This window comes from Rissa tridactyla, chromosome 5 (genome assembly GCF_028500815.1).
Source record: "Rissa tridactyla isolate bRisTri1 chromosome 5, bRisTri1.patW.cur.20221130, whole genome shotgun sequence".
Lineage (NCBI taxonomy): Eukaryota > Metazoa > Chordata > Aves > Charadriiformes > Laridae > Rissa > Rissa tridactyla.
In genome coordinates this window covers 55,547,613-55,571,185 of record NC_071470.1, presented here as the reverse complement: position 1 = coordinate 55,571,185, position 23,573 = coordinate 55,547,613, and the positions used below count along the sequence as shown (strand labels likewise).

The following is a 23,573-nucleotide window of genomic DNA, read 5'->3' as shown; positions in this document are numbered from 1 at the left end:
TTTATGGTAACTCCAGAAACGTGAAAGAAAAGCAATTTAACATTTAATATTTTAGAGGGCAAAAAATATTATTTAAGGAACAAAATCTGAGTGAAAGGAACTAAATACTACCTTTGTTCTCATCCTGCAAAGTATTTGTAAGCTAAATATTCACAATTAGATTTCCTACTAGCATTGACAGACTATCTAGAGAAAAGGGAGTAACTACTATTAAATCGGCCAAATGGGTCCTGAACCAAGTGCAGTTTAAAGAGACAGTGGCAGAAATAACAGCAAATTAGAAGATTTCAATATCTGAATAATTTTGTTACTGGTAATAGGTGTTTCTGTATTAGAGAACATACTAGTTGCAAATTGTACTTGAAACCACATTCTGCTCTGCAAGTTACTTTAAGTTCTCTCTGCTCTACTATCACTAGCAAAATGTTTTAGAACTGCAATAGCTGTAGAAAAACAGTCTAAATTGTTGAAAAGAATATGTCCCAAGCCTGACAACACTTACAGATCTGAAGTGAACAGTGCAAGACAGTCAAAGACACTGTATATACATGGTGTATGGGCACATGAAAGTTCCTGCACATATAGTAAAGAGTTAGTGTACACGCATAGCTGGTTTGTGCAACTGCAACATCCATTTTGCAGGTCCTGGGCAAGTTAGAGTGTTAGAATCTGGAAAAACAGTGGATCAGCACAAAAGGTAGGGCAACAGATTACCAATAGAAGCAGTAGGATTGGCCACTTTCTGGAATTTGGGTGGCTTTTTTTTAAGCACTTAACGATTACAGACACTGTCTTCATGAAGGAGAGGAGCCTGCTCTACTGGCTGTTAAGACTAAAGCTTGTAGCATGTAGAGATCATAGAGAATCACACGTACTTTTACAATCAGCTAGAAAATGAGTACATTAACTAGTACAAAAGAGGCCCTAGTGGGAGAAATAGAGGCCAGAACTGTTTCATTAATGGAATAGATCACTCCTAAAATGGTCTTGGAAGTATCATTACTATGTATATTTATTTTTTTTCCCCTTCCACATACAGAAAGTATTATGCAAGGACATCACTCTGTAAGGCATGGATGGGGGGATATGTGGGAAAAGTATTATTAAATACACAGGCGGATCTTCATGAGTATGCTTGACTTCTAGCACACAAGCAAAAGGAGTGGATTTTACCACTTGAGACAGAGCCAATATATTCCTTTTCAAAAGGATGTACTAATATCGAACAAATATTGTGAAATCTGTATGCTAGGTGCTAGTTTTTATTGTGATATAGCACATGGTAGCTCTGATTTATGAATCATAAACCTATTATTATGAAGTCTCATAGTCTGGAAAAAAAGAGGTGCTGAACCAGAGATGTGAGGCAATGAATAACCCGAGTTCCAAAACTATTTGTTTTGCTAACATACTGCTAGATTTTATATGAATGACATGGGCTGACGGCCTATAAATATGGTAGCTTTAAAAAACTGCACACAGCTTGTTTTATCCAGTTTGTGAATGAAGCTGTATGCAATTTCACATATATTAAATACATATATAAGTGGGGGAGGAATTAAAGAATAAATGCTACTGAGTATGATTGATCAGTAATCAGCACAGGAAAAAAGGCTACAATATTATTTTGTTTGTGTTTCTGTAACAACTGCCATGTTTTTAAATTTATTGCTCAGGCTTTTCAATATTAGCTGAAGCAGTAATATTAATTACTTGATTTCAAAGATAATGGAACACGTCTAGTTAAGATCAGGCTTCTTATTTGTAAAAGTTACATTTACTTACTATTTTAAAATGATATTGTGGATATGGATAAAATGATATTGTGGATATTAGAATCATAGAATGGTTCAGGTTAGAAGGGACCTTAAACACCATCTAGTTCCAACCCCCCTGCCATGGGCAGGGACACCTCCCACTAGACCAGGCTGCTCAAAGCCCCATCCAGCCTGGCCTTGAAAACTTCAGGGATGGGGCATTCCAGGATATTGTCTTCCTTAGGCTCACTGTGAGTTTAACTTTTACTTTTAATCATGGTTGGAGCATTCTGATCTTGTGTAGTTTGTTTACGGGTTTTTGCATATCTAGTATTTTAATGAAGCGACCCTGGCAGCCAAGCAGGATCAAGTTGAGGCAGGAATACAAAGTTATCTGAAACAGCTCCACCACTGTTGACTGACATAAAGCCAAATGTTAAAAGTTCAGGCTGGCAAGATACTGTTTCAATGCTTTTAGAGTTTAATATGAAGGCCAAAGTCCTTCCTCTATAGTAGGTGTAGCAGGCTTATGTTGAAAAGAGAATCCCCCCACTGCAGCAACATGGGAAATTCAGTGTGTATTCTGAAAATATACTTAAGAATCTGAGAGAATAATCATTATACATATTGCATATTGAACTTTATTCATTAACACTTCTAAGCTCGCTGGTGACTCTAATATACAGGTGCTACTCAAATGTTTTTTGAGTTGCAAGAAAAGGAGATACCTACCACCCGCTTTTTCCAAAAGCGCAGAGATATGGATTTTTCAGTGGCAGTCTGAGAAGCTGGTGGACAAAAAAAAAAATCAGTGGAGATTGTCTCTTGCGTTATTAGCAATGCTATTAGCAATGGGTGTGTTAACAGCTACAACTCTGAAATGTGTTCTAATGCCTAGGGGTTTTCCAGCAGACTTGCTGGAGTTATTAAAGGAGAATGCTTCTTAATGCTCTTGCAACCTCTTAATTCTCTGCTCTGTTTTTAATGGAACTGGGTAATTTTTATTTTTTTTTCCTTCCACCCCAGTGATAACACAAGGAGTTATTTGACTTTTCAGATTCTAGGTCAAACTTTTCTCTTGTGTGGTTGGGGGGAAGAAACTTCCCTGATCCAGAGTCCTTCTGGAAAATTTAATCTGATCAAAAAACAGTGGTGTGGTGGCTTTTTTTTTCCCTCAGATTTGTAGCCAGCTTAATTCTTTGTAATGCTACAAGAACAAAGTAGCAACATGTTGCATTTGAATCTGTTTTCACATGCAGCTAGTGGAGCTCGCAAAATGAGGTCGAGACAGAAGGTCTGTCTCATTCCCTGATGCGCACTTGCAGATGAAGTGGGCACACACTTGTTTCTTCTTTTAAGGCGTAGAAAAGTCTTGATGGGAACACCACAAATATGCAGGGTTTTGTTTTTTGTTTTTTTTTTGTTTTTTTTTTTATTCTGCTGCCTGCCCTAATGCAGTTCTTTTGCATGCATCCAGAGCAGAATTGTGTAGAGATCCTTATACTTTTTTCACATCCTTATCCTTTCTTCGCCCCTAACCTCCACTTGCGGTGCTGCAGTCTGGGTAAGAGGATTGTGTTTAGCTTCCCCACAGCCACGGGAAAGGCAGGGTATAAAGCAACCTTTTTAATGTGTACAGGTTACAATGAAATGACGTGGGAAGCGGAGGGCTGGCTGTATGAGACACACAAATCTACCCCGCCTCCCGGGGGCTGTGGGCTCAGGGCTGGTCCATTTGGTGGCCCTGACACCTGTGTGACAGCTCGGACACGGCCACCCCCTCACTCGCCCCCACCGTCCTGCCGCCTGCCCGGCGGGGACCGACTCACGGTGCACAGGACGGCATCCGGGGAGCCCTTTACGGTCTTCCCAAGCTCCAGACGGAGGTTTTTGCTGCTGGGCTAGCAAAGCTGTGGCTTTGGAGGAGGAACCGTGGCGTTAGCGGCAGCAGCGGGGAGGAGGAGCCAGAGCTGGCACAGGGCTGCTGCTGCCGCTTGCGGGGAGCGGATTATCGCCTCCAGGAGGGACCGGAGCCGTGCGAGAGGGGCTGCACGGGCAGCGGCTCCTTCTCTCTGATCCCTGCCGTTCCCCAGGTAAATTTTCTGCCCCTCTGTCTCGTCCTATCTCCATCCCCTGCGGCCGGAGAGGCAACGTGGGGGACTATTTGCTGGCTTTGCAGGCAGGAAGCCGCGGGGGGAAGCGGGGAAGGAGGTTGCATCAGGGTTCGGTTTCTTGTGGGTGATGACGATGCGAGGTTTTTTCCTTTCCTGCCTCTGAATATTAGTTGCTGTAGCAGTGGCTGTGGTATTTTATTTGTATTCCTTTCTGTACTCTGCGTGTACAAAGCAGAAGGTTGACAGTTGCCAGGGCACTAGAGCTAATAATATAAGCACGCACATGCTGCCCTGTCAGTCATCTCTTCAGTTCAGCTCTCCCTTTCCTCCTCCCTACCAACTAAAAACAAGTAAAATGAGAGGATCTAATAAAAACCTATAGTAAAAACTTTTCTCATTTCAAAATAAGGAAAGTATATTCTACAGGGCGGTACTGAAATAAGTCTGTCACTGGCTGGTTTCCATGGTACAGGCCTTAACCCTGTGGTATGAATTCTGCTCTATGATTTCTCAATCGCTGATTTTGTTTGTATAGGGGGTGAAGTTTAAAATACAAAACAAACCCACCAACAAAACAAAACAAAAAAACCCCAAACAAACAAATACCATGAACTCAAAAAAAAACCCCATTCTGATACGACTGAGCTAACTACTCCCTTTGGTCTCATTAATCTAACCGGCTGCTGCTTTAAAATAGGAGTATCAAGAACCTGAGAGGGTGAAGGCCTGTCACAAAACAGGTAAGGACAGTACATCCACTATCAGACGACTCATTCACACCTTGAAACCATTCCTGCTAAGCAGAACTTCCAACATCTTTGCTTAGTCAATATTTTCCTCCCTATATGCTACTGGGAACAATACATTCAGGAGATGAAGCTGTTGCGAGGTGGACCTGGGTTTCTCAGAAGTATTAATGCGTTTCGTGCCAACAACTACACGACCCCCAAGAACTGGGATGTCAGCCATGCAAAGCTGGATGGAGAGCAATATCTTTCTGTTCCTCACCCACACCCATCCCTTTCAAAATTACAAAAATAAGTACCTGTGCCCTGGGAAAGTGGTCAGTGAAGGGAAGGAAAGAGACACTGGTAGGTCACCGATACTTTCTATTCCCATTAGTAGACTGGCATTTGTGGATTTTCATCCTCAATGAAAGAATGAATAATCCTACGAAAAAACCTAAAAGTATCACTTATTTCATTAAAAAACTTTGAGACCACAACTATTTGGTTCCAAAAGTAGTCATTAAAAATATAGAAAAGGACTGCAATTTGAGTAAATTAACACTTTACATTTTAAAAGGAAAGAAAGAAAAACTATTATCTTAGAACATACTGAAAGTGCTTGCCTATGGCTCTCTATTCTTCCTCTATGCCTTGGCCATGGCTCAAGCCAGTTTCATATCAGAACAGCTCAAACAAAACCACCCAGGTGTTAAAATAGCCTCTATCTTTGTTCATGGCATCAATCGTTCGCAAATACCAAACATATCATTACACACTGAAGGCTTGATAATTGTGAGAATCAGCGCTCTGACTTGCTTCCAGCAATTTAGCAAGGAATTCCTTGGCTCAGAACTTCTGGCTTAACTTGAGTGGTGTTTTAGATGGCCAGAGCCAAGTAAAAGACTTCAAGAAAATGCTGTTAGCACTGAAATGTAGTTGGAGGAGAATATAGGCACACATTTGCTGTAACAAAGAAGAACACTAGCAAGCCGTGTCTTCAGATATGTGCATGCGACTCTCGCTGGCTCAGACTTGTGAAACTACAGTAAATATTTGCACAAAGAAAATTCGGACGTACAGAACCGTGCACTGCCATATCTTTTGTTAGCATCTATGGGACAAGAAGTCAACCAGTTGGACTGAGTAAATCCGATGACCATTACTCACTTGGACCTTACTTCCTGCTCTGAGAAGTATCTCCATGGGATATAAGCAATAAAAAAAAGTCATGTTTTATCAGCCTCACCCGAATATAGATTGCAAGTTGTGCATGGTCCTGATCTTTATTCAAACAGGCATCTTCTGTTTCTTAAATATTCAGTCAATGTGTTTGTGAATAGTGATATCTAACAGAACCATGTTCTTGAAAATTCCCCTGAAAATCATAACTGGATCTGGTCAGGTTTAAGTTCAGGAAAAAGCGTCCCCTTGTGTGTATGCTTTAGAAACTGTAGTTGTTGTTCTTAACTTTATGAAATAGTCACTTCCACTGCCATGCACACAGGACCTGTGACACTTTCAGAACTAATGGTCCTGGTAAGTGATGTTGACGGCAAATAACCTTTATCTTGTGCTGATAGGAGGCACAATATTCATATTACAGCCTTGCTTTTAAGCAGGAAATAACAGGTTAGCACACATCAACGTGATTCTACAACTCAGATTTTTTCATTTTGTTTTTTGTTAATCTATAACTTGGTAAGTTTAATACTGTTCTTCTGTTAGTGTCTGTCGTTCTTATGTACAGCATACACAAGCATGCAAAAAACATTAAATTCCAAATTGGGCTGTGAGGGTTTTTTCACCTGATCTATCGGAAAAGAAACAACATCACTGACAAGTCTTCTATCTGGAAAATAATATTATTTGTTTCTCTCCAACTTTTCTATCTTTATTGCTTTCCTTAGGTTTGTAACAATGGTAAAGGCGGATATTGTAAATGACAATGAAAATCCTGAGCCATCAGTATGTGACAGAAGTGGTACGATTCCCATGCTTGAGCAAAGAGAGGTAATTAAATAGGATCTCAAAGAACAATTTTAGTTAGAGGGAACCCTCCTTTTCCTTTCCTTTTTCTTCCTACATCTGTTAAAATCTCCATATCTGAAGGGAATAGAAAGAGAAATCTCCTCAGTGGGAATTTCTTACAATTAACAAATGTTCAGTTTTTAAAAGTCTGTTGTATGTTGGATTGCTGGAAATCAGTGGCTGCAATTTCAGCTGGAAGCAGGAAATGCATCAGCATACCTTTTATAATCAGCTATGGAAGAGAATTACATGGACTTATGATTGCTTCTTTGCTTTTGAATTGCGCCTATCAGTCCACTTGCTGAAAGGTGTTCATGCATGTCTTCCTTTTCATATCTAATAAAAATAAAAAACCCCAAACCATTATTTTAAACTTCTCTATGCATATTTCCAGTGTTCTTGGAAATGCCTATGGCTTTAAAAAAGATTTGCAGTAAATGCAAGTAAGAATAAAATTCTTAACATAAAAGGCACTTTAGAGTAAACATATAATACTAACTGTAAAGGTACTGTGTGGTGTATATTTATACACATGGGTAGCTGGTGATCGCAGAATCACAGGGTAGAGAAACAACTCCCTGCTGAAAGCTCACAAGATTTGTGTTCCAACTGTGACTTTGAGTAAGGGAGATATATATATATATATATACACGAATATCTAGAGAGAGAGATGAGACAGAAAATAATGGGAAATGTGGAACTGTTACTGGAGAAGGGCCAAACCACAGCATAGACAAGAATTCCATGTCCATGCTGTGACAATGAGCTGACATGAAGGTGAATAATCATAAGGGAAGGTAGATGATTAACTTGTCAAAAAAAAGGACCCTAAAATGAAATGAGACACATATCCAAAAATGGTCAAAAGGTGCTTTGGTTATGAATATGGATAAGGAGATGAATCAGTATAAGAGAGCAGCTTCAAGGAACTATTCTTCAAGGAATTAACTCCCAGAGTAGTATCTCTCCATCTCTACCTTGACTTACCAGCTTGAGCCTTCCAGCAATGGATCATGTGAGTAAGGCTTACACTGGCCAGCTGTTCTTTGTGTAATCACAAGTTGGTTTTCTTATTTGGTTCAAGGCTTTGCAACAGAAGTTATTTAGGAGTTATATTAAAGACCCTGCCTCACTGGAATGATGCTAATTGTTAACTGTATTGTGGAATCCAGTCTGGAAGCAGAACCCTATCAAATTGCAGAAAATATTGATAAACATTTAGCTCGTATTATGAGATAAGCTGAACCTGGCCTATTAATATTGTTTCTTCATCAAATATGATGATATTGCTGCTGAACAGGTACAATTTTATTGAGAACAGGAGTCCTGTCAGTTGCAGATAAAAAGGCAAATGTCTCACAGTCTCTCATATGCAGCTCGCTGTGCCATGCAAAACCAAACAGGTAAACAAAAATCCTAAATATACTACAAAGCTGGACCATTCCTACAGCAATTGTGTCGTTAACGTAGCCATCTATAGACAGTGTGGATCTAGTGCATCACAGCTGATTTCATGTCTTGTACGCTACTTCAAGTGCCACATCTGAAAGAGTCTCATTGTTTTTATTCAGGAGGGTCCAACAGCAGATGCCAAAGGTGGCGATGGGAATATACAAACAGAAGAAACTGCTCTCTTGAATCATTGTGCTCAGCCACCGCCGGAACCAATAGCAGGGTCTTCAATACCTGCGAGAACATGGAGGCAAATATTTAGTTGTCCTCCTCAGGGTTTACTGGCCCAAACAGTGACAAATGGTATGTAAGGACAGAGTTTAATTAAACCGAGAAATGGCAAACGAGGTACTAGTTTCTCTGGATGTGATGATACCTGTCCATTGTCCTTGAAAACAATGAAGGGAGATAGCTATGTTTTATACATCCCACTTTTGTTTCAACGTTTCAGTAGGAAACAAAAAAAATGAAGCAAAGAAAATATTTGAATGTATAGTTTTTCTTCCTCCATCCTCTCTTCTGTGTTTAACATGGTAGGTATGCCTTTGCATTGCAAATTGTTTTCATCAGAGGAAAGACCTCCTAATTCTCATCTTGATAGTTCATTTTGGTGTGACAGCATTAAGATTATTATAAACACAGTGGCATTTTTGGCACACTGGATGGCTTTTTGTTGAATTAAGGTAACAAAGATGAGGCTTTGCAGCGATACTTTCTTTTGTTTCTTAACACCCCAGGCTTGCGAAGCCACAAATCCTAACTACAAGGCAAAGTGACCCATTCTGTTTAAGATTTACCATGCACTGAAGGCTCACAGAAGAGAATGCCTGCCTAACCAGTTATTTCAGACTTTTCCTAACAAAAGACACTTCCTGTGGCTTTGACTGCTTCAACAGCCTCCATTCTTTCTCATTTGGGATTCTTAGGCTTTTATGTTTGGAAATCTACTGGTCTTCCCTTCGCTACCTGTCACCCTCAAATAAGATTAAGAAAAATCCAATCTGAAAATGCAGTACATTTTCTTATAATTATGAGAAGGGGGATTTATTCAACACATTTTTTCCACTCCTTCGGCCTTCTGCTTTTATATCTATGCATGCCTGTTCTTGTTGGATAACTGTAGGAACAGATTTGGGAGCCTGAAAAGAGCGTAATATTTCCACATATTTTATAATATTTTCATTTAATGTCCTCATAATATTTTTCAGGAAATTTTTTCCTGTGTGTTATCTCTCTTTGACTGCTGTATCAAGGGTAACATCTGTACTACTTCAGGCTATCCAGAGACACAACCTCCTTCAGATTATTTTTTTTTTTTTGGTAGAGATAGCAATGTATTGCACAAGCACATCCAGCTAAAAAACTATACTGAAATTCTTTTAAAAATTAGACTGGAGCTGCAGTCATTAGCTTGAAGATGTGCCAGTCTATACAGCAGAAGGTTCTTATTGCAGTTCTGGAGTAGCTGAAAGAAGATAAGCAAATGCAAGATAAGTTAGTGAAACTCTTTGCTTTAAGTTTGGGACTTGTTAAGTGCTTTCCAGAGTGACCCAAGGCTCACTCAGTACGTTTTGGATCCCTGATGATGTTCCTGTTACCATCTTAGGATCTATAAAATCAGAACATCAGTTTAGGGATCATCAAAGACTAAAGACATTGTTATAATTAAACTAATTTTTAAGGTAAATGATTTTATTTCTGAAAGTCATGGTACCTTTTTCCTTAGTAGAAAAACAAATGTGATCTAAGAGCAAACAAAGTTGTGCCAGGGAGATGATTAAACATGAGTATTTCTTGTTTTGTTCCAGTTGCAATCGTGGTCCTGGTTTGGGCTGTGGTTTGGTCGATCACTGGGGCCGAGTGTCTCCCAGGTGGAAACCTGTTTGGAATTCTGTTCCTTTATTTTTTTGCTGTCATCGGAGGTAAAATTTTTGGATTCATTAAAATACGAACACTTCCTCCTCTCCCTGCTCTTCTGGGTAAGATATCTTTCCTTCTTTTCTTCCTGCATATTTGTGTTGTTTAAACTGTACAGTAATATCTGCATGCCAGATATATTTGGATTGGGAGCAAACAAACTGTGTCACGCTCAAAATCTGCAGCTTTTCCAAGTGACTTTTATCTGGTCCTCTCTGAGAAGGTGCAAAATTCTCCAAACTGGCTCAGATAAAATTGCCTGTATGTTACTGAGGCTCTCCTCTTCATTCTTTGGGGCCAGAGAATTGTATACCTACAGATTCAAGGGTTATTATCCTTCAGTGCCCTCTCTCAAAGTTACTTAAAATTTGGTTTTAACATCATTAAACAGGAGTCTTAATCTGGACCTCCTATTACAATGGAATAATTAATTCATAAGGAAATTATTGCTGGGCTGTTTCACATGTATCTTGCACAATGAACATGTTTTCCAAAGAAAACACTACAGGAATTCCCTATTACTGGTAATCCAAAGCAATTTCTTTCTTCTCCTTCCTTTCTCTCAAGATAATTGAAACCTGAGAAAATAAATTCACTACAAGGAATAATTGTTCTAAAGAGAGATCTTTTGAATCAATCATAATACTGTTTTTCGTATCAACATCTTATTTTATTTTACACAAAAATGAAAATGACGTTTATTCTGACACCATCAGAACCTTTTCAGACTTTTTTCCTAGAGGAGGTTTTGGTTAGATCAGTACAATATTGTGAAGTGCTGTGATGTCACCGAAGCTGAAAAATGAAGCTCCAGGTTCTTCTCACCAGCTGTATACTGCCCCCTTACTATGCTTAGTGCATAAATGAGTAAAGCTGTTGACAGACAGTAAAACTTCATGGCAGAGTGGGCTACAAATATCTGCCTGTAGTGCACAGATGTGATTTTGTAACCTGCATAGTTGGTGTTGTGCCTCACAGAGGAGCGCTGCTTACAGAAGGGCCCTACAGCTTTGAATACAGCTCTGTCCAGGCAGCGCACGCCTTCTTGCACTACTTAGTTTCACCAGTGAGAAAAAATTCAAATGAGAGGGAGGGAAGTTTTGCATACAGCATGCATATCTGCGATAATATGAACACAGAACGTAACACACAGGGAGTCTGTCCTTTCTAAGTAAACACTCCCCCCTTAAAAAAAATGTTTCTGACCATTTGGATTCTGCTTTTTTAATTACATCTGTACCTAAAAGTTAACGCTTGAGCATGAAACTGCTTTGTCAGACAGGTAATACTGAACAACAGAAACTTAAGCATGACAGCACATGTCTGTTGAGTTGCTTAGGACGGAGTTCGTTACTCAGATCCCCAGTCTGAGGAAAGCTGGAGAAATCTATGAGTCAGAAGAAGAGATAGACAATGTCTTTGAATATTCTTTTCAACACAAAAAATACAAATCTTGTACTCTACGTGCCTTAATCCACTTGTGCCAGGTGTAGTTGAGTGTAATGTGGCTGGGTGAGTACTTATGCAGCTTATAGTGAGCCTCAGAGGAAAGAAGGAGTGAAATTGCTACAGAAACGGTCACACGGTATATTTTAGGTATACATTGCAGAGAGGTTTCTGCAGCAGGAAACATACAGCAGAACAATGAAAATATGCTTTGAGGTGCAGCTTTCTTTGCTTTAAGCAGATTTCTAGATTGGGGTAGCTTTCGTGACTTGGACCTCAAGCAAACACTGCAAAAAGCATGTGATCATTATGCTAGCCTGATATAATTGTCATGAGGTACCACAGATTAATTATGCCACAGTTTTTTTCCGGGAGGTGGTGGGAAGAACAATGACCGAAAGTTTAGCGTGCTCCAGGACAAATCAAGTCCACAGCCAAGGCTCACACCAAGCTGACACGAACCTAAGTGCAGTGTTTGTTTACTTTTTGTCTTTTTTTATTTCCTGTTTCTTAACGTGGCTAATATAAATTTACGGCACAAAGATGTACCTTTAAATCATCAGGACCTACAATGCATCTCCGCAGATCTATATTTAAAGTCATCCTTTCCTGCACTTGTCTGTGTCCTTCCAGAACTACAGTTCCAATAGCTTTGAAGGAAGTCTATGATTAAACAGTTTTACTAATATTTGCAAAAGGTTGGATCTTGCAAGCTCAAATAGAGAATAAGAGCAAGTTCCTGATTTTTTTTTTTCCCTCTTTGCATGAGTCATGTTGCCCAAGCCTTTTAAAATATCTAAGTTAGTCCATGATTAGCTGTTCTAGATTAGATTTCCCAATGAACTCAGCATTACGGTTCCTGTGATACCTGCATTTCTTAGGTCTAAGAGGATTTTTAAAGATTTCTAACTTCTGAGATAAATACGCAGCACTAGACGATCTTCCTCTTCTCATGTTAAAATAAGCTAACATGAAAAATATCTTTAAGGATGCAGAAGTGTCTTTTCTTATGGTAAGTATCACCTGCACCTAATGAACAAAGCTGAATCCTGTTGACTCGCATTAAAGCTACGTGTCAGCATCCTGCAGATTTATTCATTGGTGACCTGATGTGTCCTTAGGCCACTTTCATTGCTTTAAACATCTCTCTCTTTCCACACCTCAGTCCCCATTGTTAAAACATGACTAATAATTCAGAACATTAATTGTTCCTTTGTCTTTCATAAATACGGTGTCTATTTTTAAGAACGCTATGCAAGCTTCTTTTGTGCAACAAAACCAGATCATTTGACAGGAGCTTATTTTCTTTCACTTAAGGGATGCTACTTGCTGGTTTCCTAATCCGAAATACTCCATTCATTAGTGACATCGTCCAGATAAACCTACGCTGGTCTGCAGCACTGAGGAATGTCGCTCTTTCAATTATCTTGACCCGAGCAGGACTTGGCCTGGATCCAAAGGTATGGCATCAGCCATTTGTGTGAGGCAAAGTATACAACAGCCCTCCAAAAAAATTGAATAATTTGTTCTGTTAAAAATATTGAACGGTTCAGCCTTAGAGGATCTGCAAATTAGAGCACTACAGAAAGCATAGTTTCTATTGTATAGTCATATGTTAATATTGGCAGTTGGATTTGTAGAGTAGGCAAACAACCCAAAAAATAACTGAAGAAAACTGATTTTATTTTCCCCCTTGCCTTAAAGAAATTTCCTGAATTTTGTGAGCAGAACATCTTGATGATGTGCTCAATCATGGTCTGTCTGGAAGAGTTTACATACCCTGACAAACTCCCTGTCAGTTTACACTGACAGACTAAAACAAGTAATGGAAGAGATCCCCAGTCCTTGAAAGAAAATGTTGCTTGTGTTGACACCAATCAAAAAAACCCCAACCAACCAAAAAATCCAAACCTATGTGTCTTTTTTACTTTTTTCTTTTCTTTTCTTTTAGTTTTTGGTTTGGTTTTTTTTGGAATCATTGCCATTTTAATGCAAATATATTGGTTGCAAAGATGAGTCCTGCTGTACTACAGAAACAATGCTTCACATCACAATAAAGCCCATAAAGCTTCTGTGAACAAAAAAATAGTCTTGCTCTGCACACTATGAAACATGAGGTTCCCAGGTTGCCCAGAGAGGTGGTGGAGGCCCCATCCCTGGAGACATTCAGGGCCAGGCTTGATGAGGCTCTGAGCAACATGATCTAGTCGAAGATGTCCGTGCTTACTGCAGGAGGGTTGGACTAGATGACCTTTAAAGGTCCCTTCCAACCTAACAGATTCTATGATTCCATAAATTAATGAAGGCAAGGATCTGCTTGACCTAAATCAGCTGGCTGAAATAAAGCTGTACCATATTGGCCCCTCTTTATTTAAGTTTAAGGGACTGCTTAAAGTTTATATAGAACTTAAGTCAAGTATAGCTAGTTCAGAACAACTAAACTGATTTTTCTTAACCAAGATGAAAAACAGGGAGTTGCCAATGCTTCAGATATTTACAAAAACAGGGGTTTGTCATTCTTGAAAAATGTCTGGTTTCCTAGATTATTATCATCCATTTTTCTAAGACATTCAATCTTGTATGAGCATGGACTGTGTGTTGTTACACACAGCTTGGATGCTCAGTTCTGTGAGATATTGCTTTTCCGTCTACTCTGTGACAACTTTTTTTGACAAAGGAGCTTCATCTTTGACTCATTTTTCTCCGATGTGGCAATTGAAACTGTCATTTGGACTCTGTATGTAACAATGCTTTGATGCAGTTACAATTGTTCCTCATGTAATTGAAGCTGTGAAGACAAAGATGTCGGTTTCTCTGGTGATTCTCAGCCCTAATTATGCTGGGATAAACTGCGCTGGTAAAAATTGCAACTCATTGTGGTGTTTTTTTCCATGTCAAAATTAGGGACCTGTCCTAACAGAGTCATGTTTGTGACTAACTATTAATAAAAGTAAATACTCTGTTTTAGAGAATTTTTTTAATAGAAGTTGCTGAGCCAAATGGAACTTAATCTGCTCTGAATATCAAGTGAGAGCTGAAAGAGACGCTTGGCTCCTTTCATGGACTCTATGTAGTTCTACAACTTTTCATTATTTGTTCATGGATTTGGGGATAACTTTTTGGCGGTGCTAACACAACTTGTGGGATTATAGCAAAATCTTTTGTGGATGGAGCAAATGACCTCAAGTAACTGTGGGTAAGTCAGCTGTGTTGAGGATGCACTTTTCAAATGGATTCCAGATAGTCCAGCCTTTCACATTTAGTCTGCTCTGCACAAGAAGCCAAACAGAATTTTCTCCCTCTCCTTCCTGTGACCTGCAGGAGCCTTGTTGAACCTGGATTCAGTGGGTTTCACTACCACGCTTGGAATTTTATATCCAAATCCGGTTGTGCTTGAGCCTATCTCTGGCTTAGGCCACATAAAGCTGTCACATCCTGTACTGTGACTCAGGGGGCATTCTTTCAATAAATCATATCAGATCATAAATGTATTTCCTCTCCATAAAGCCAAGGGTATTGATACTAATGTCTGAATGTGCTTGTATATTGCAGGCTCTTAAGAAGCTCAAAGCAGTCTGTTTGCGGCTTTCTTTCGGACCGTGCATCTCAGAAACATGCACAGCTGCTGTTCTTGCCTACTTGTTCATGCATTTGCCGTGGCAATGGGGATTTATACTAGGGTAACGTGCTCTCTTTTCTCCTGTGTGACAAAGTGCCTGCTTTCATGCTACAGTTAAATGACTCAAGTGCAGTTAGTTCTCTGTGCCAAGCAGAGACCTCAATTAATGACAGTTAGGAAGCTGTGCTTAGCCCCTGTGGTTGTTTGCTTACCATTCATGTCTGGCTCTCTGGTTAATTTAAAGGTCAAATTTCCAGGCTGTGGAGGAGTACTTGCAGTATTACTTTTTTGTGTTTGTGGTCTGGGCACTTGAAGAGGGATGGTGCAATCCCTGAGTCTTTAACCACAACACAAGGGGCTTTGAGGGACAGAAAATGATACCACAATTTGGAGAATCTTCATGCTGGAATTCAGAATTTCCCCATAGAGGGATGCACGTGGGACAGCCTTCTTGTCACAAGTCAAGGATAAGGATATAGCATGTTGTATTCTGGAGTAATATCCTTGAAGAGGAAACCTTTTCCATTTAGTTCTGCTGAAGTGGTGAACTTGGTCTGGACCCATATACTGGAGCAAGATGGATGAAGTCCTACTCTGCCACACACTGATTTTTATGACGAGGAACTGGGCTGCTGAGTCATAAGGACATCTAGACCAGGTCCAAAATGGGACAATCAAGGCATGTATCAGGGATTATAACTGGCCTGCAGCGTAGACTCAAGTCGTAGTTGTCGGAGCCCTTTACTTTTCATACTATTGAGTGGGGCAAAATGTAAATGCTGATTGCAAACTTGCATAGAAATACCCCTGCTTGTAATTAGCAGGGAAAGGTAAAGAAAACACCTTATGTAAAGGTCTGTTTATTTACACTTTAAAAGAATTGGGGTGAGAACGTTTTGAGTTTTTTTAGTTCAGTGCTTTCTTTTTAAGAGAGGCTGAACCTATGTGCTTTCAGTTTTGTTTTAGGTGCAGTCTCCCCTGCTGTGGTGGTTCCCTCAATGCTGATTTTACAGGCTGGGGGATATGGGGTAGAGAAAGGTATCCCAACTTTGCTAATGGCAGCTGGCAGCGTTGACGACATTCTGGCTATCACAGGCTTCAACACTTGCCTTGGGATGGCTTTCTCTTCTGGTATGTGGTTAATCTGTATGTAGTGAAATCCAGAACAAAAAGTGGCATTTTGAAGAACGTGTGCTCTGTTATGACTGACTGGTTTGTAACTTAATGACACCTCCTTATAAAGTTCATGTATGTCATGTAAGGACTTGAATATTGAGAGGAAAACTACCCATGATCAAAAGTCTTAGTGTAACATTGTCTGCTCTGAGTACTGGGTCACAACAACTTTCAGAGAACATTTTTCCCTGTCTGCTCCCTTAGCTGCCAAGTCTGGTCCCTGCAGGCCCAACATAAGTGCTTTCAAATTTCCCTGGGTTTGGCAATGCACTTGCAGTGGCTCTTTCTCTGGCTTCTCTGGCACACTTTCTTGGCATGAGGTTCCAGAGAGAGAAAGTTGCACTATCCAGTTCTTTCAGGATCATAGTTTGCCTCCTGAACCCCTTTGCCCCAAAGTAATTTAAAGCAGACGCTGTCCTGGAATCACCCCCGTAGGTCCATGGTGTGGTTTGTGGGTGAAGGATCTGTGTATGGCTTACTGAACCCGTTTTTCTTTTGCCACATAGGTTCTACTCTTTACAATGTGCTCCGTGGAGTGCTGGAGGTTGCTGTTGGCATAGCAGCTGGGGGGATTCTGGGAATGTTTGTTCGATATTTCCCAAGCCATGATCAGGTAAAAAAAAAAAAAAAAAAGTAAAAAATATTTTTAGAAAATAGAGATGATTTGCTAAGGGATGATGTTCCTAAGTTATTAATTTTCAAGCCTCATGTGAAGCTGTTTTGGGGGAAAGCTGTGAGTAGCGCTAACAGCTTCCAGGATGCAAAGCCTATCAAGTGAAGATGTTTTTTAGGTGATTACTTGTTTACTGCAACAATAAAAATGTATGATCTCATAGTCCTTCCTGATGCAGAGTTTGGAACTCAGCTCATCATCCTGCTCTCATTGAAGGTGGTGGAAATGCCCACACGTAAAGTAGGAAGTGTCTGATATCCATTTCAGACAGTAAAATAATCATCAATTAGATTGATGCGTGGCACATTTACTTCTATAAGATGTTTCCACTAGGCCTAAGATTAAAAACAAGTAAAGTGGACAGATTGTAGGCTTTAAGTGATTGGGCATATCATTAGTGCCAATTAGAATGTGTTACTTTCAATAAAAATTAAGCTCATATAACGTGGTAGGTGAATTTACTATCAAGGGGCAATTAAGTGAACAAAAAATTGTGGAAGAAAGTAGATAGGTTCTGGATTACTGAAGTCAATTTGCAAAGCATCTATTGCCCTCAGTGTGACAAAATTTTCTTATTAAATGACATAAGAAGTGTGATACAGGAACTAAACAGATAAACAGAAATGGGGACCAGTGGCAGAGATATAACTGTCTGCTGTGAGACTGGATCAAACAAAACAAGACTGTCCCTGGCAAATGTTTGTTTAACTTGTCCTTAAAAACATCTGGTGGCAAGGATTTCACCTCTCCTTGGATAAACTGTTTTACTACTTGACTGCACAGGTAGAAAATCCTGTTATCAGAGTTGAAGCAGGGCTCTTAAAATAGAGCATCATGTTCCTTGTGATACAAAAAGCCTACTGGAAATAAGATTTTGAATGTGCAGGAGAAAGAAAATATTACATTTCCAAAACTTAAATTTCTTAGGAATTAAAGTAAGAAAAAATACCCTCAACTCAACTGAACAGTTGAAGTCTCACTTGAAAGCTTTGATTCTTTCACAATGGTTAATAGCAATTGTTATTTTCAAAATTAACAGAAGTAAAATTTCTCCTCCATTTCTAAAAAAAATTTACTTTTTTGTTTGTCTCTTTCCTGGCTGCAGGCATCTCTGGCATGGAAGAGGTCGTATTTTGTACTTGGGCTGTCCATGTTTGCTGTTTTTGGCAGCATTTACTTTGGCTTCCCTGGATCAGGAGGGCTCTGCACATTAGTCTTAGCTTTTGTTGCAGGTGTGGGTTGGTCTGATGAAAAGGTAAATGTTTACATAAAGAAGTATACCGTACCAAAACTCCTTTGAATATACAGCTTGACAGGATTTTGAATTTCTGTCAGGGGTGGTAATATGGTGCATTTATGAATCTCTAGGAAGTGTATGGATTAAACAAAGCATTCTACTTTTATTTTGGAAGTCTTTAACATTTAGCATGATAGAAAGTTACCTTGCATGTGAATATGCATTGATGCAGAGCCTAACATACTGACAGAGAAATGCTCACAAGCTTTTCTTAGACATCTTAAGCCATGTAAAGGAGATTTACTTATCAAGGCACTTGCCTAGGAATCCAAAGCTTTATGTCTCGGCTCTGTGACAGTGTCTGTAACCTTACACAGTCACTTTATGGTAAGATTTACAAACAGGTGTCCAAATGCAGTTGTGCACATGGCCTGAATACCCTGAGGTTTTGTCCCCTGTGGTTTTGCAGGGTGAAATGGAAAACAGTAATTAACCACCCTTTCTCATCTTTCCCAGTCTCATCTTTGCCATCAAATTCCAGTCAGTGTGTTCTGGATAAATTAGAGAGCAGGGTGCCCACAATAAATGGTGATATAAGGCCATACAAAAACCATACAAAAGACTGCTTTTTAGTCACTTTCTCTTAGCTGCTAAGCCTGCTTCCTCTTACTGTTGCTGCCCCGCTGCATTTCTGTACCTTGGCATGTCTCGCTGCCTCTTTTGCTTGATACCATCTACACTTAATGTTCTTAGGGCGTCTTTCTCTTCTGCAGCTGTAGCCTTGTGACATGCAGTAGGAGAAGGGGAGGAGAAAGGAAAGGGGATCAGATATAGCAGAGTCCATATTATTATCCCCATCTAGACCCTGACTTCGTTAAGATCTCAAGGTTTGTTAAAACAACGAAAAAGAAACCATGGTTTCTATTTAAATTATTACATTGTTGTCCGATTTTAAGAGACAAAGAACGCATCTTGGGACTTAACTACTTAAGGACATTACAACTGATAAAGATCTCCATTGAAAAGCTTTTAAAGAATTTCAAAAGGACCTTAAAAGAGTGTATGCAGTCTATAAATGCTGTTTAAATTATTCTGATCCATGAATGAAGCTTCTTGGCCTTAAGGATGCTGATTTCAAATGCCTCTAGCTCTTTTTTATCAGATACAGTCAGAGATGTCTGCATACTGTATACTCAATATACTACCAAGGTTTTCCTGCTGAGCTTCTCAAAGGCCACTGCCTCATACTGTCCCCGGTGGAAGTCACTTGGCAAATACTGTCCACAGACAACAAGGAACATTGTACCTATTGCTGAAACAGTTAAAAAGGCAGTAAACAGACTGAAATAATGCTAACGTCTGTGAAGAGGATTGTGGTTTTTTGCCAAAAAAGAAAAGGGTGAGATAACAGGGAGAAATGAGGCAAATAAAGAAAAATATTGAGAGGTCTGCATATTTTCACCTTGTTCTCTTTAAGGTTACAGAAGTTCTTGTATTGCAGTTATCTACCATTCCGTTGACTGAAGAGCAAGAGATGTTGCAGGATGAGTCCCAGACAGTACACCAAGAACAGGACACATGTATCCCCAGACTGATTATTAAGAGACAGAGCACTGCATTTATATTTTCCGCACATGCCAGCCTGAAGGTTCATTTGCTATTGTAGAACTCAATTAGAAAAGAAGTGCTATTAGATATGCTACATGTACTACTTCATGTAAGTGAAAGATTCCTGTTTATCCTGGCAGCAGCTGTTTTAGAAAACTTGTTAGGTATAAAGTTCAAACACAAGGAGAAAAGATGGCTTTGTCCTTATACAGTACATCGCACTGGAAAGTTCAACACTTTTTGCTAATATGGGATTTCAGACTTGCTCAGTCTAACTTTGGTCCTGCCCACATGGAGACAGGCCTCTGATGGAGTACAGCACGAGTGGAGTTAGGTCAGGACTGAAACTTTTGAGGTTCTGTCTCTGCTCAGATACAAATGGAAGAACACATTTAAGTATGCAGTTCCCAAGGGCTCAGAAACTTCATGGCAAAACTGTTCAAATTATGCCTTCCTAAATATTGAAAATCAACTATGCTTTATTTTCCTCCTCTTGTCTGCAAACTGCTCTGTTACTGTTCAAACATCAGTGATTTTTGTTTCTCTTCTTGAGATAGCAAGCATTTATTTACCAGCAGAGCAAGACACATTCTGACCTTTGAAAGGTGCACAACTGATTTTGAATCTTTTAGTATTAGGTCAAAGAAGTAGGAGCAATTCTGGACAATCTTTATGATACATTTTCAGTTTGTCCTTTGATAAATTAAATGTTGTGTCTCCTTGGCCATATTTTTGTGAATTTACAAATGTACAGTTTATTTTTGTTTTGATTGATTGCAGAGGGAAGTAGAAAAAATTGTCGCAGTTGCATGGAATATCTTTCAACCTTTTCTTTTTGGTTTAATTGGAGCAGAAGTATCCGTTACATCTCTTAGGCCTGAAACTGTTGGTAAGATCATTCACTGATTATCCAGCTTTCATTACTAGCTTCCAAAGTATCTCTATAAAGAAAGAGATGCTATATAAAAGCAAAATACATTATGACTGCTCCCCACCCCAAAAAAATCCCACCAAAAACCAAACCAAAAAAACACCACCACTGTAAATCAACAGTTTTAGGAGGCTTTTTCCACTCAGACAGCTATGCACAAAAGTACTGAGAAATGTTTGTCTTTGTTTCAGGGCTCTGTGTTGCTACATTAGCCATTGCCCTAGTTGTGCGAATCATAGCAACGTTCATGATGGTGTGTTTTGCTGGGTTTAATTTTAAGGAGAAAGTATTCGTCTCGTTGGCATGGATGCCCAAAGCCACTGTCCAGGTAAACAGTCCAACATCACTTTCATTCTAGGTTAAATCTATTGTCTTTGGCAAATCTCCTCGTAACTAGCACAGCAGTAAACGGGGAGAGCATCAGGCTGAACAACAGCACAGCATAGTATATGGACAGTTTATCTTCTGAACTGCCCCTAAGTCTGCTTGAAAAGTGCATGGAGAGCCTTCTGTGGGAAGGTGTATTGCTTGCATCCTGGGTTGTACTCTTAATAATGACAGAGAATTGTACGTTATCGTAGGAAGTTTAACTATTTCTCAGCTATAGCAGGTTACTGTGCCTTTGCATACAGCTTCCGAGAACTCTCAAAACAAAGGTAAAAACGTTTCCCTCTTACAGCACATGAAGTGTATGCAGGGACAGTCACACCAGAGGCTCAGAATGGGTTTTCAGTTTGTGGTCATTTTAGTAAGGGGTAGTCTGACAGCTGTATTGCTGCAGAAGCCTCAGGCTCACTGCATTCCTACTCCTTTATTTCAGTGATCATTAAGTCATTTAGACTTTGCCTCAATAGCATGATTACTTGCAAACAAAAGTAAATAATCAGAACAGGCGAGGGTTATTGCAAGATTTGTGAACTAAATTTTCAGAAGCTGCTACTAGTTGACTGCTTTCAGGATGCATTCTCAAGGTGTGGCATTTTAATAGCTGCAATATTCTGGCCTGTTTCAATAATCACACATTCTCCAAAAATGTGGATAAAATGGTAGCTAAGCAATGTTCTTCACAGGAGGGAACCACCCAGATAAGCTCATGAGCTTAGGAAATTCAAAGTGTAGCCAAGTGAAAATTGTTTTCATAGGTGTAACATAACACCTATGTACTCCCTAAAAATGAATGGGTTGAATCTACTAAAAATGTCAAATTTATGTTAAATGTTGACTGATGATTAGTCCCTTTCTTTCCTCTTTTAATGCTAAAGGTTACTTGATCCATCTCAGCAATGTTTGCTTTCCTGCAGGCTGCAATAGGTTCCCTTGCCCTGGATACAGCGAGAAGTCATCAGGATGAGCAACTGGAAAAATATGGAATGGATGTACTGACAGTAGCTTTCTTGGCTATCTTGATCACTGCTCCAATTGGAGCCCTGGCTATTGGCTTGGCAGGGCCCAGACTTTTGCAGAAGGCTCAGACAAATAGCCAGGAGGATGAGAAAGGTGCTGAGGCTGCAGAAGAGGCAGAGGCCTGTGAACCTTCGTAAGAGACAACTACAGGAATATGGTCCTTCAGCCCTTACACTTCTGTTGAGTAAACACAGCGTGTCTGTAATCTTTCTGGAGGAAACCAAAACAAGTGTCAGTTATGTCTGCTATTTTAAAAGCAGTCCTGGTAGAGTTTTATAAAATATTTTTATGTGTTGATGGTGCCTTAAGAGATGAAATAGCTGAACATACAGTGAATAGGCTCGTCAGGCAGTGAGTCCCTGAGAAGTTAGCATTCAACAGTTACTTGAAATGTGTGGGTGTGAGGCCAGGGAGAAGATCAGAATTTTTCAGCCATGGAGTGGAGTCATGAGGTGGAATATAAACAGAAGAAAATGGAGACAAATGTGAGTAGCTTCTTGACAGTTGAAACTGGGCTATGAGATGACAAGTTCAACAGCTCAAAGAATGCAACTTGTGAATTAGAGACTGCTGACATACAGTGAACAAGTCCTGCCATGGGTTGGTGATTCCCTCTCCTTCGTCATTTGGGTTCCAAAACTTGCCTTTTCCTATTGCTGTTCTTCCTCACAGCTCACGCACCCCTTTGTACCTTCAAGGGTCTGTCAGCTTTGGTCATAGCAAGAAACAGCAGGTGGTGCTTATGTGCTGAGAGACAGTTGGGTCTGTCAGAGACTGTGGCAATACAGGCGTTGCTGGTGCTGGTAGAAAAAAGGACAGAGCTTGAAAATGGGATGAGGGTTGTGAGGAGGCTATAAAGACTGGGAAAGGGTTGTATGTTGTATGGGATTGGGATGGCTGCTTCTTCACCTGCGTACCTCAGCCTTTGCACAACACAATGTCAAGGGAGGGAAAGCCAGCTCTTCAGCCACTGAGAGTGGCTACATTCTGGTGATGGCCACTGCAGGACAGAGGGCAGAGCTCCTCTTGGGTGGGGTTTGCTGACAGGGCAAAGTTGTCCCTTTCTTCCTCAGCTCCTTTTGGGGAACTTGGCAACAGCAGCAGACCTCTTCTCAAATCAAGATTCATGGGTCAGCTGGATTCCCTGTTGCTTTGTCCTAAGTTAATACTCATCTGGCTGAGAAAATGCCACGATGAGGTCCTCACATCTACATCTCCTAACTACAGCAAAGAAAACCAGGTATTTGCTAAAAATATAACCAGTTAGTGCTCATTTTTCCAAGAAGTGGCTGGCTGTATTGGCTGCGGAGAGTGAAGGCCTCTTAGATTTGCCAAGGTGTTTTTTTACCTATGATGCAGAAAACCAATAGACTTTAGCTGAACAGCCTTAAGAATGCAGTGCTGAGAGGGATGGTACAAAGCGAAAGGAAGGCTGCTGTGTGAAGACAGGTGTCGGGAGGAAGCGGTGTTCCTGGCAGTGCTG

At 40.0% G+C, this 23,573-nt stretch overlaps 1 protein-coding gene across 4 annotated transcripts; it reads left to right on the top strand.

Moving 5' to 3' along the window:
• Positions 1 to 147: 147 nt before the first annotated feature.
• On the top strand, positions 148 to 22,932 carry SLC9B2 (solute carrier family 9 member B2). 4 transcript variants are annotated; one of them, XM_054202241.1, is made up of 13 exons: positions 148 to 3,850; positions 4,569 to 4,611; positions 6,507 to 6,609; positions 8,199 to 8,382; positions 9,888 to 10,058; positions 12,760 to 12,902; positions 14,995 to 15,122; positions 16,017 to 16,192; positions 16,744 to 16,850; positions 18,016 to 18,165; positions 20,536 to 20,644; positions 20,878 to 21,014; positions 21,988 to 22,932. In XM_054202241.1, exons 3-13 carry the CDS (start codon positions 6,517 to 6,519, stop codon positions 22,225 to 22,227), a joined length of 1,638 nt encoding a protein of 545 aa, XP_054058216.1. In that variant the 5' UTR covers positions 148 to 3,850; positions 4,569 to 4,611; positions 6,507 to 6,516; the 3' UTR covers positions 22,228 to 22,932. The 4 variants fall into 4 exon arrangements, with proteins under 4 accessions (XP_054058216.1, XP_054058215.1, XP_054058217.1 ...); XM_054202240.1 differs by lacking the exon at positions 4,569 to 4,611; XM_054202242.1 differs by lacking the exon at positions 4,569 to 4,611 and having other exon boundaries at positions 21,288 to 22,117.
• Positions 22,933 to 23,573: the final 641 nt, after the last annotated feature.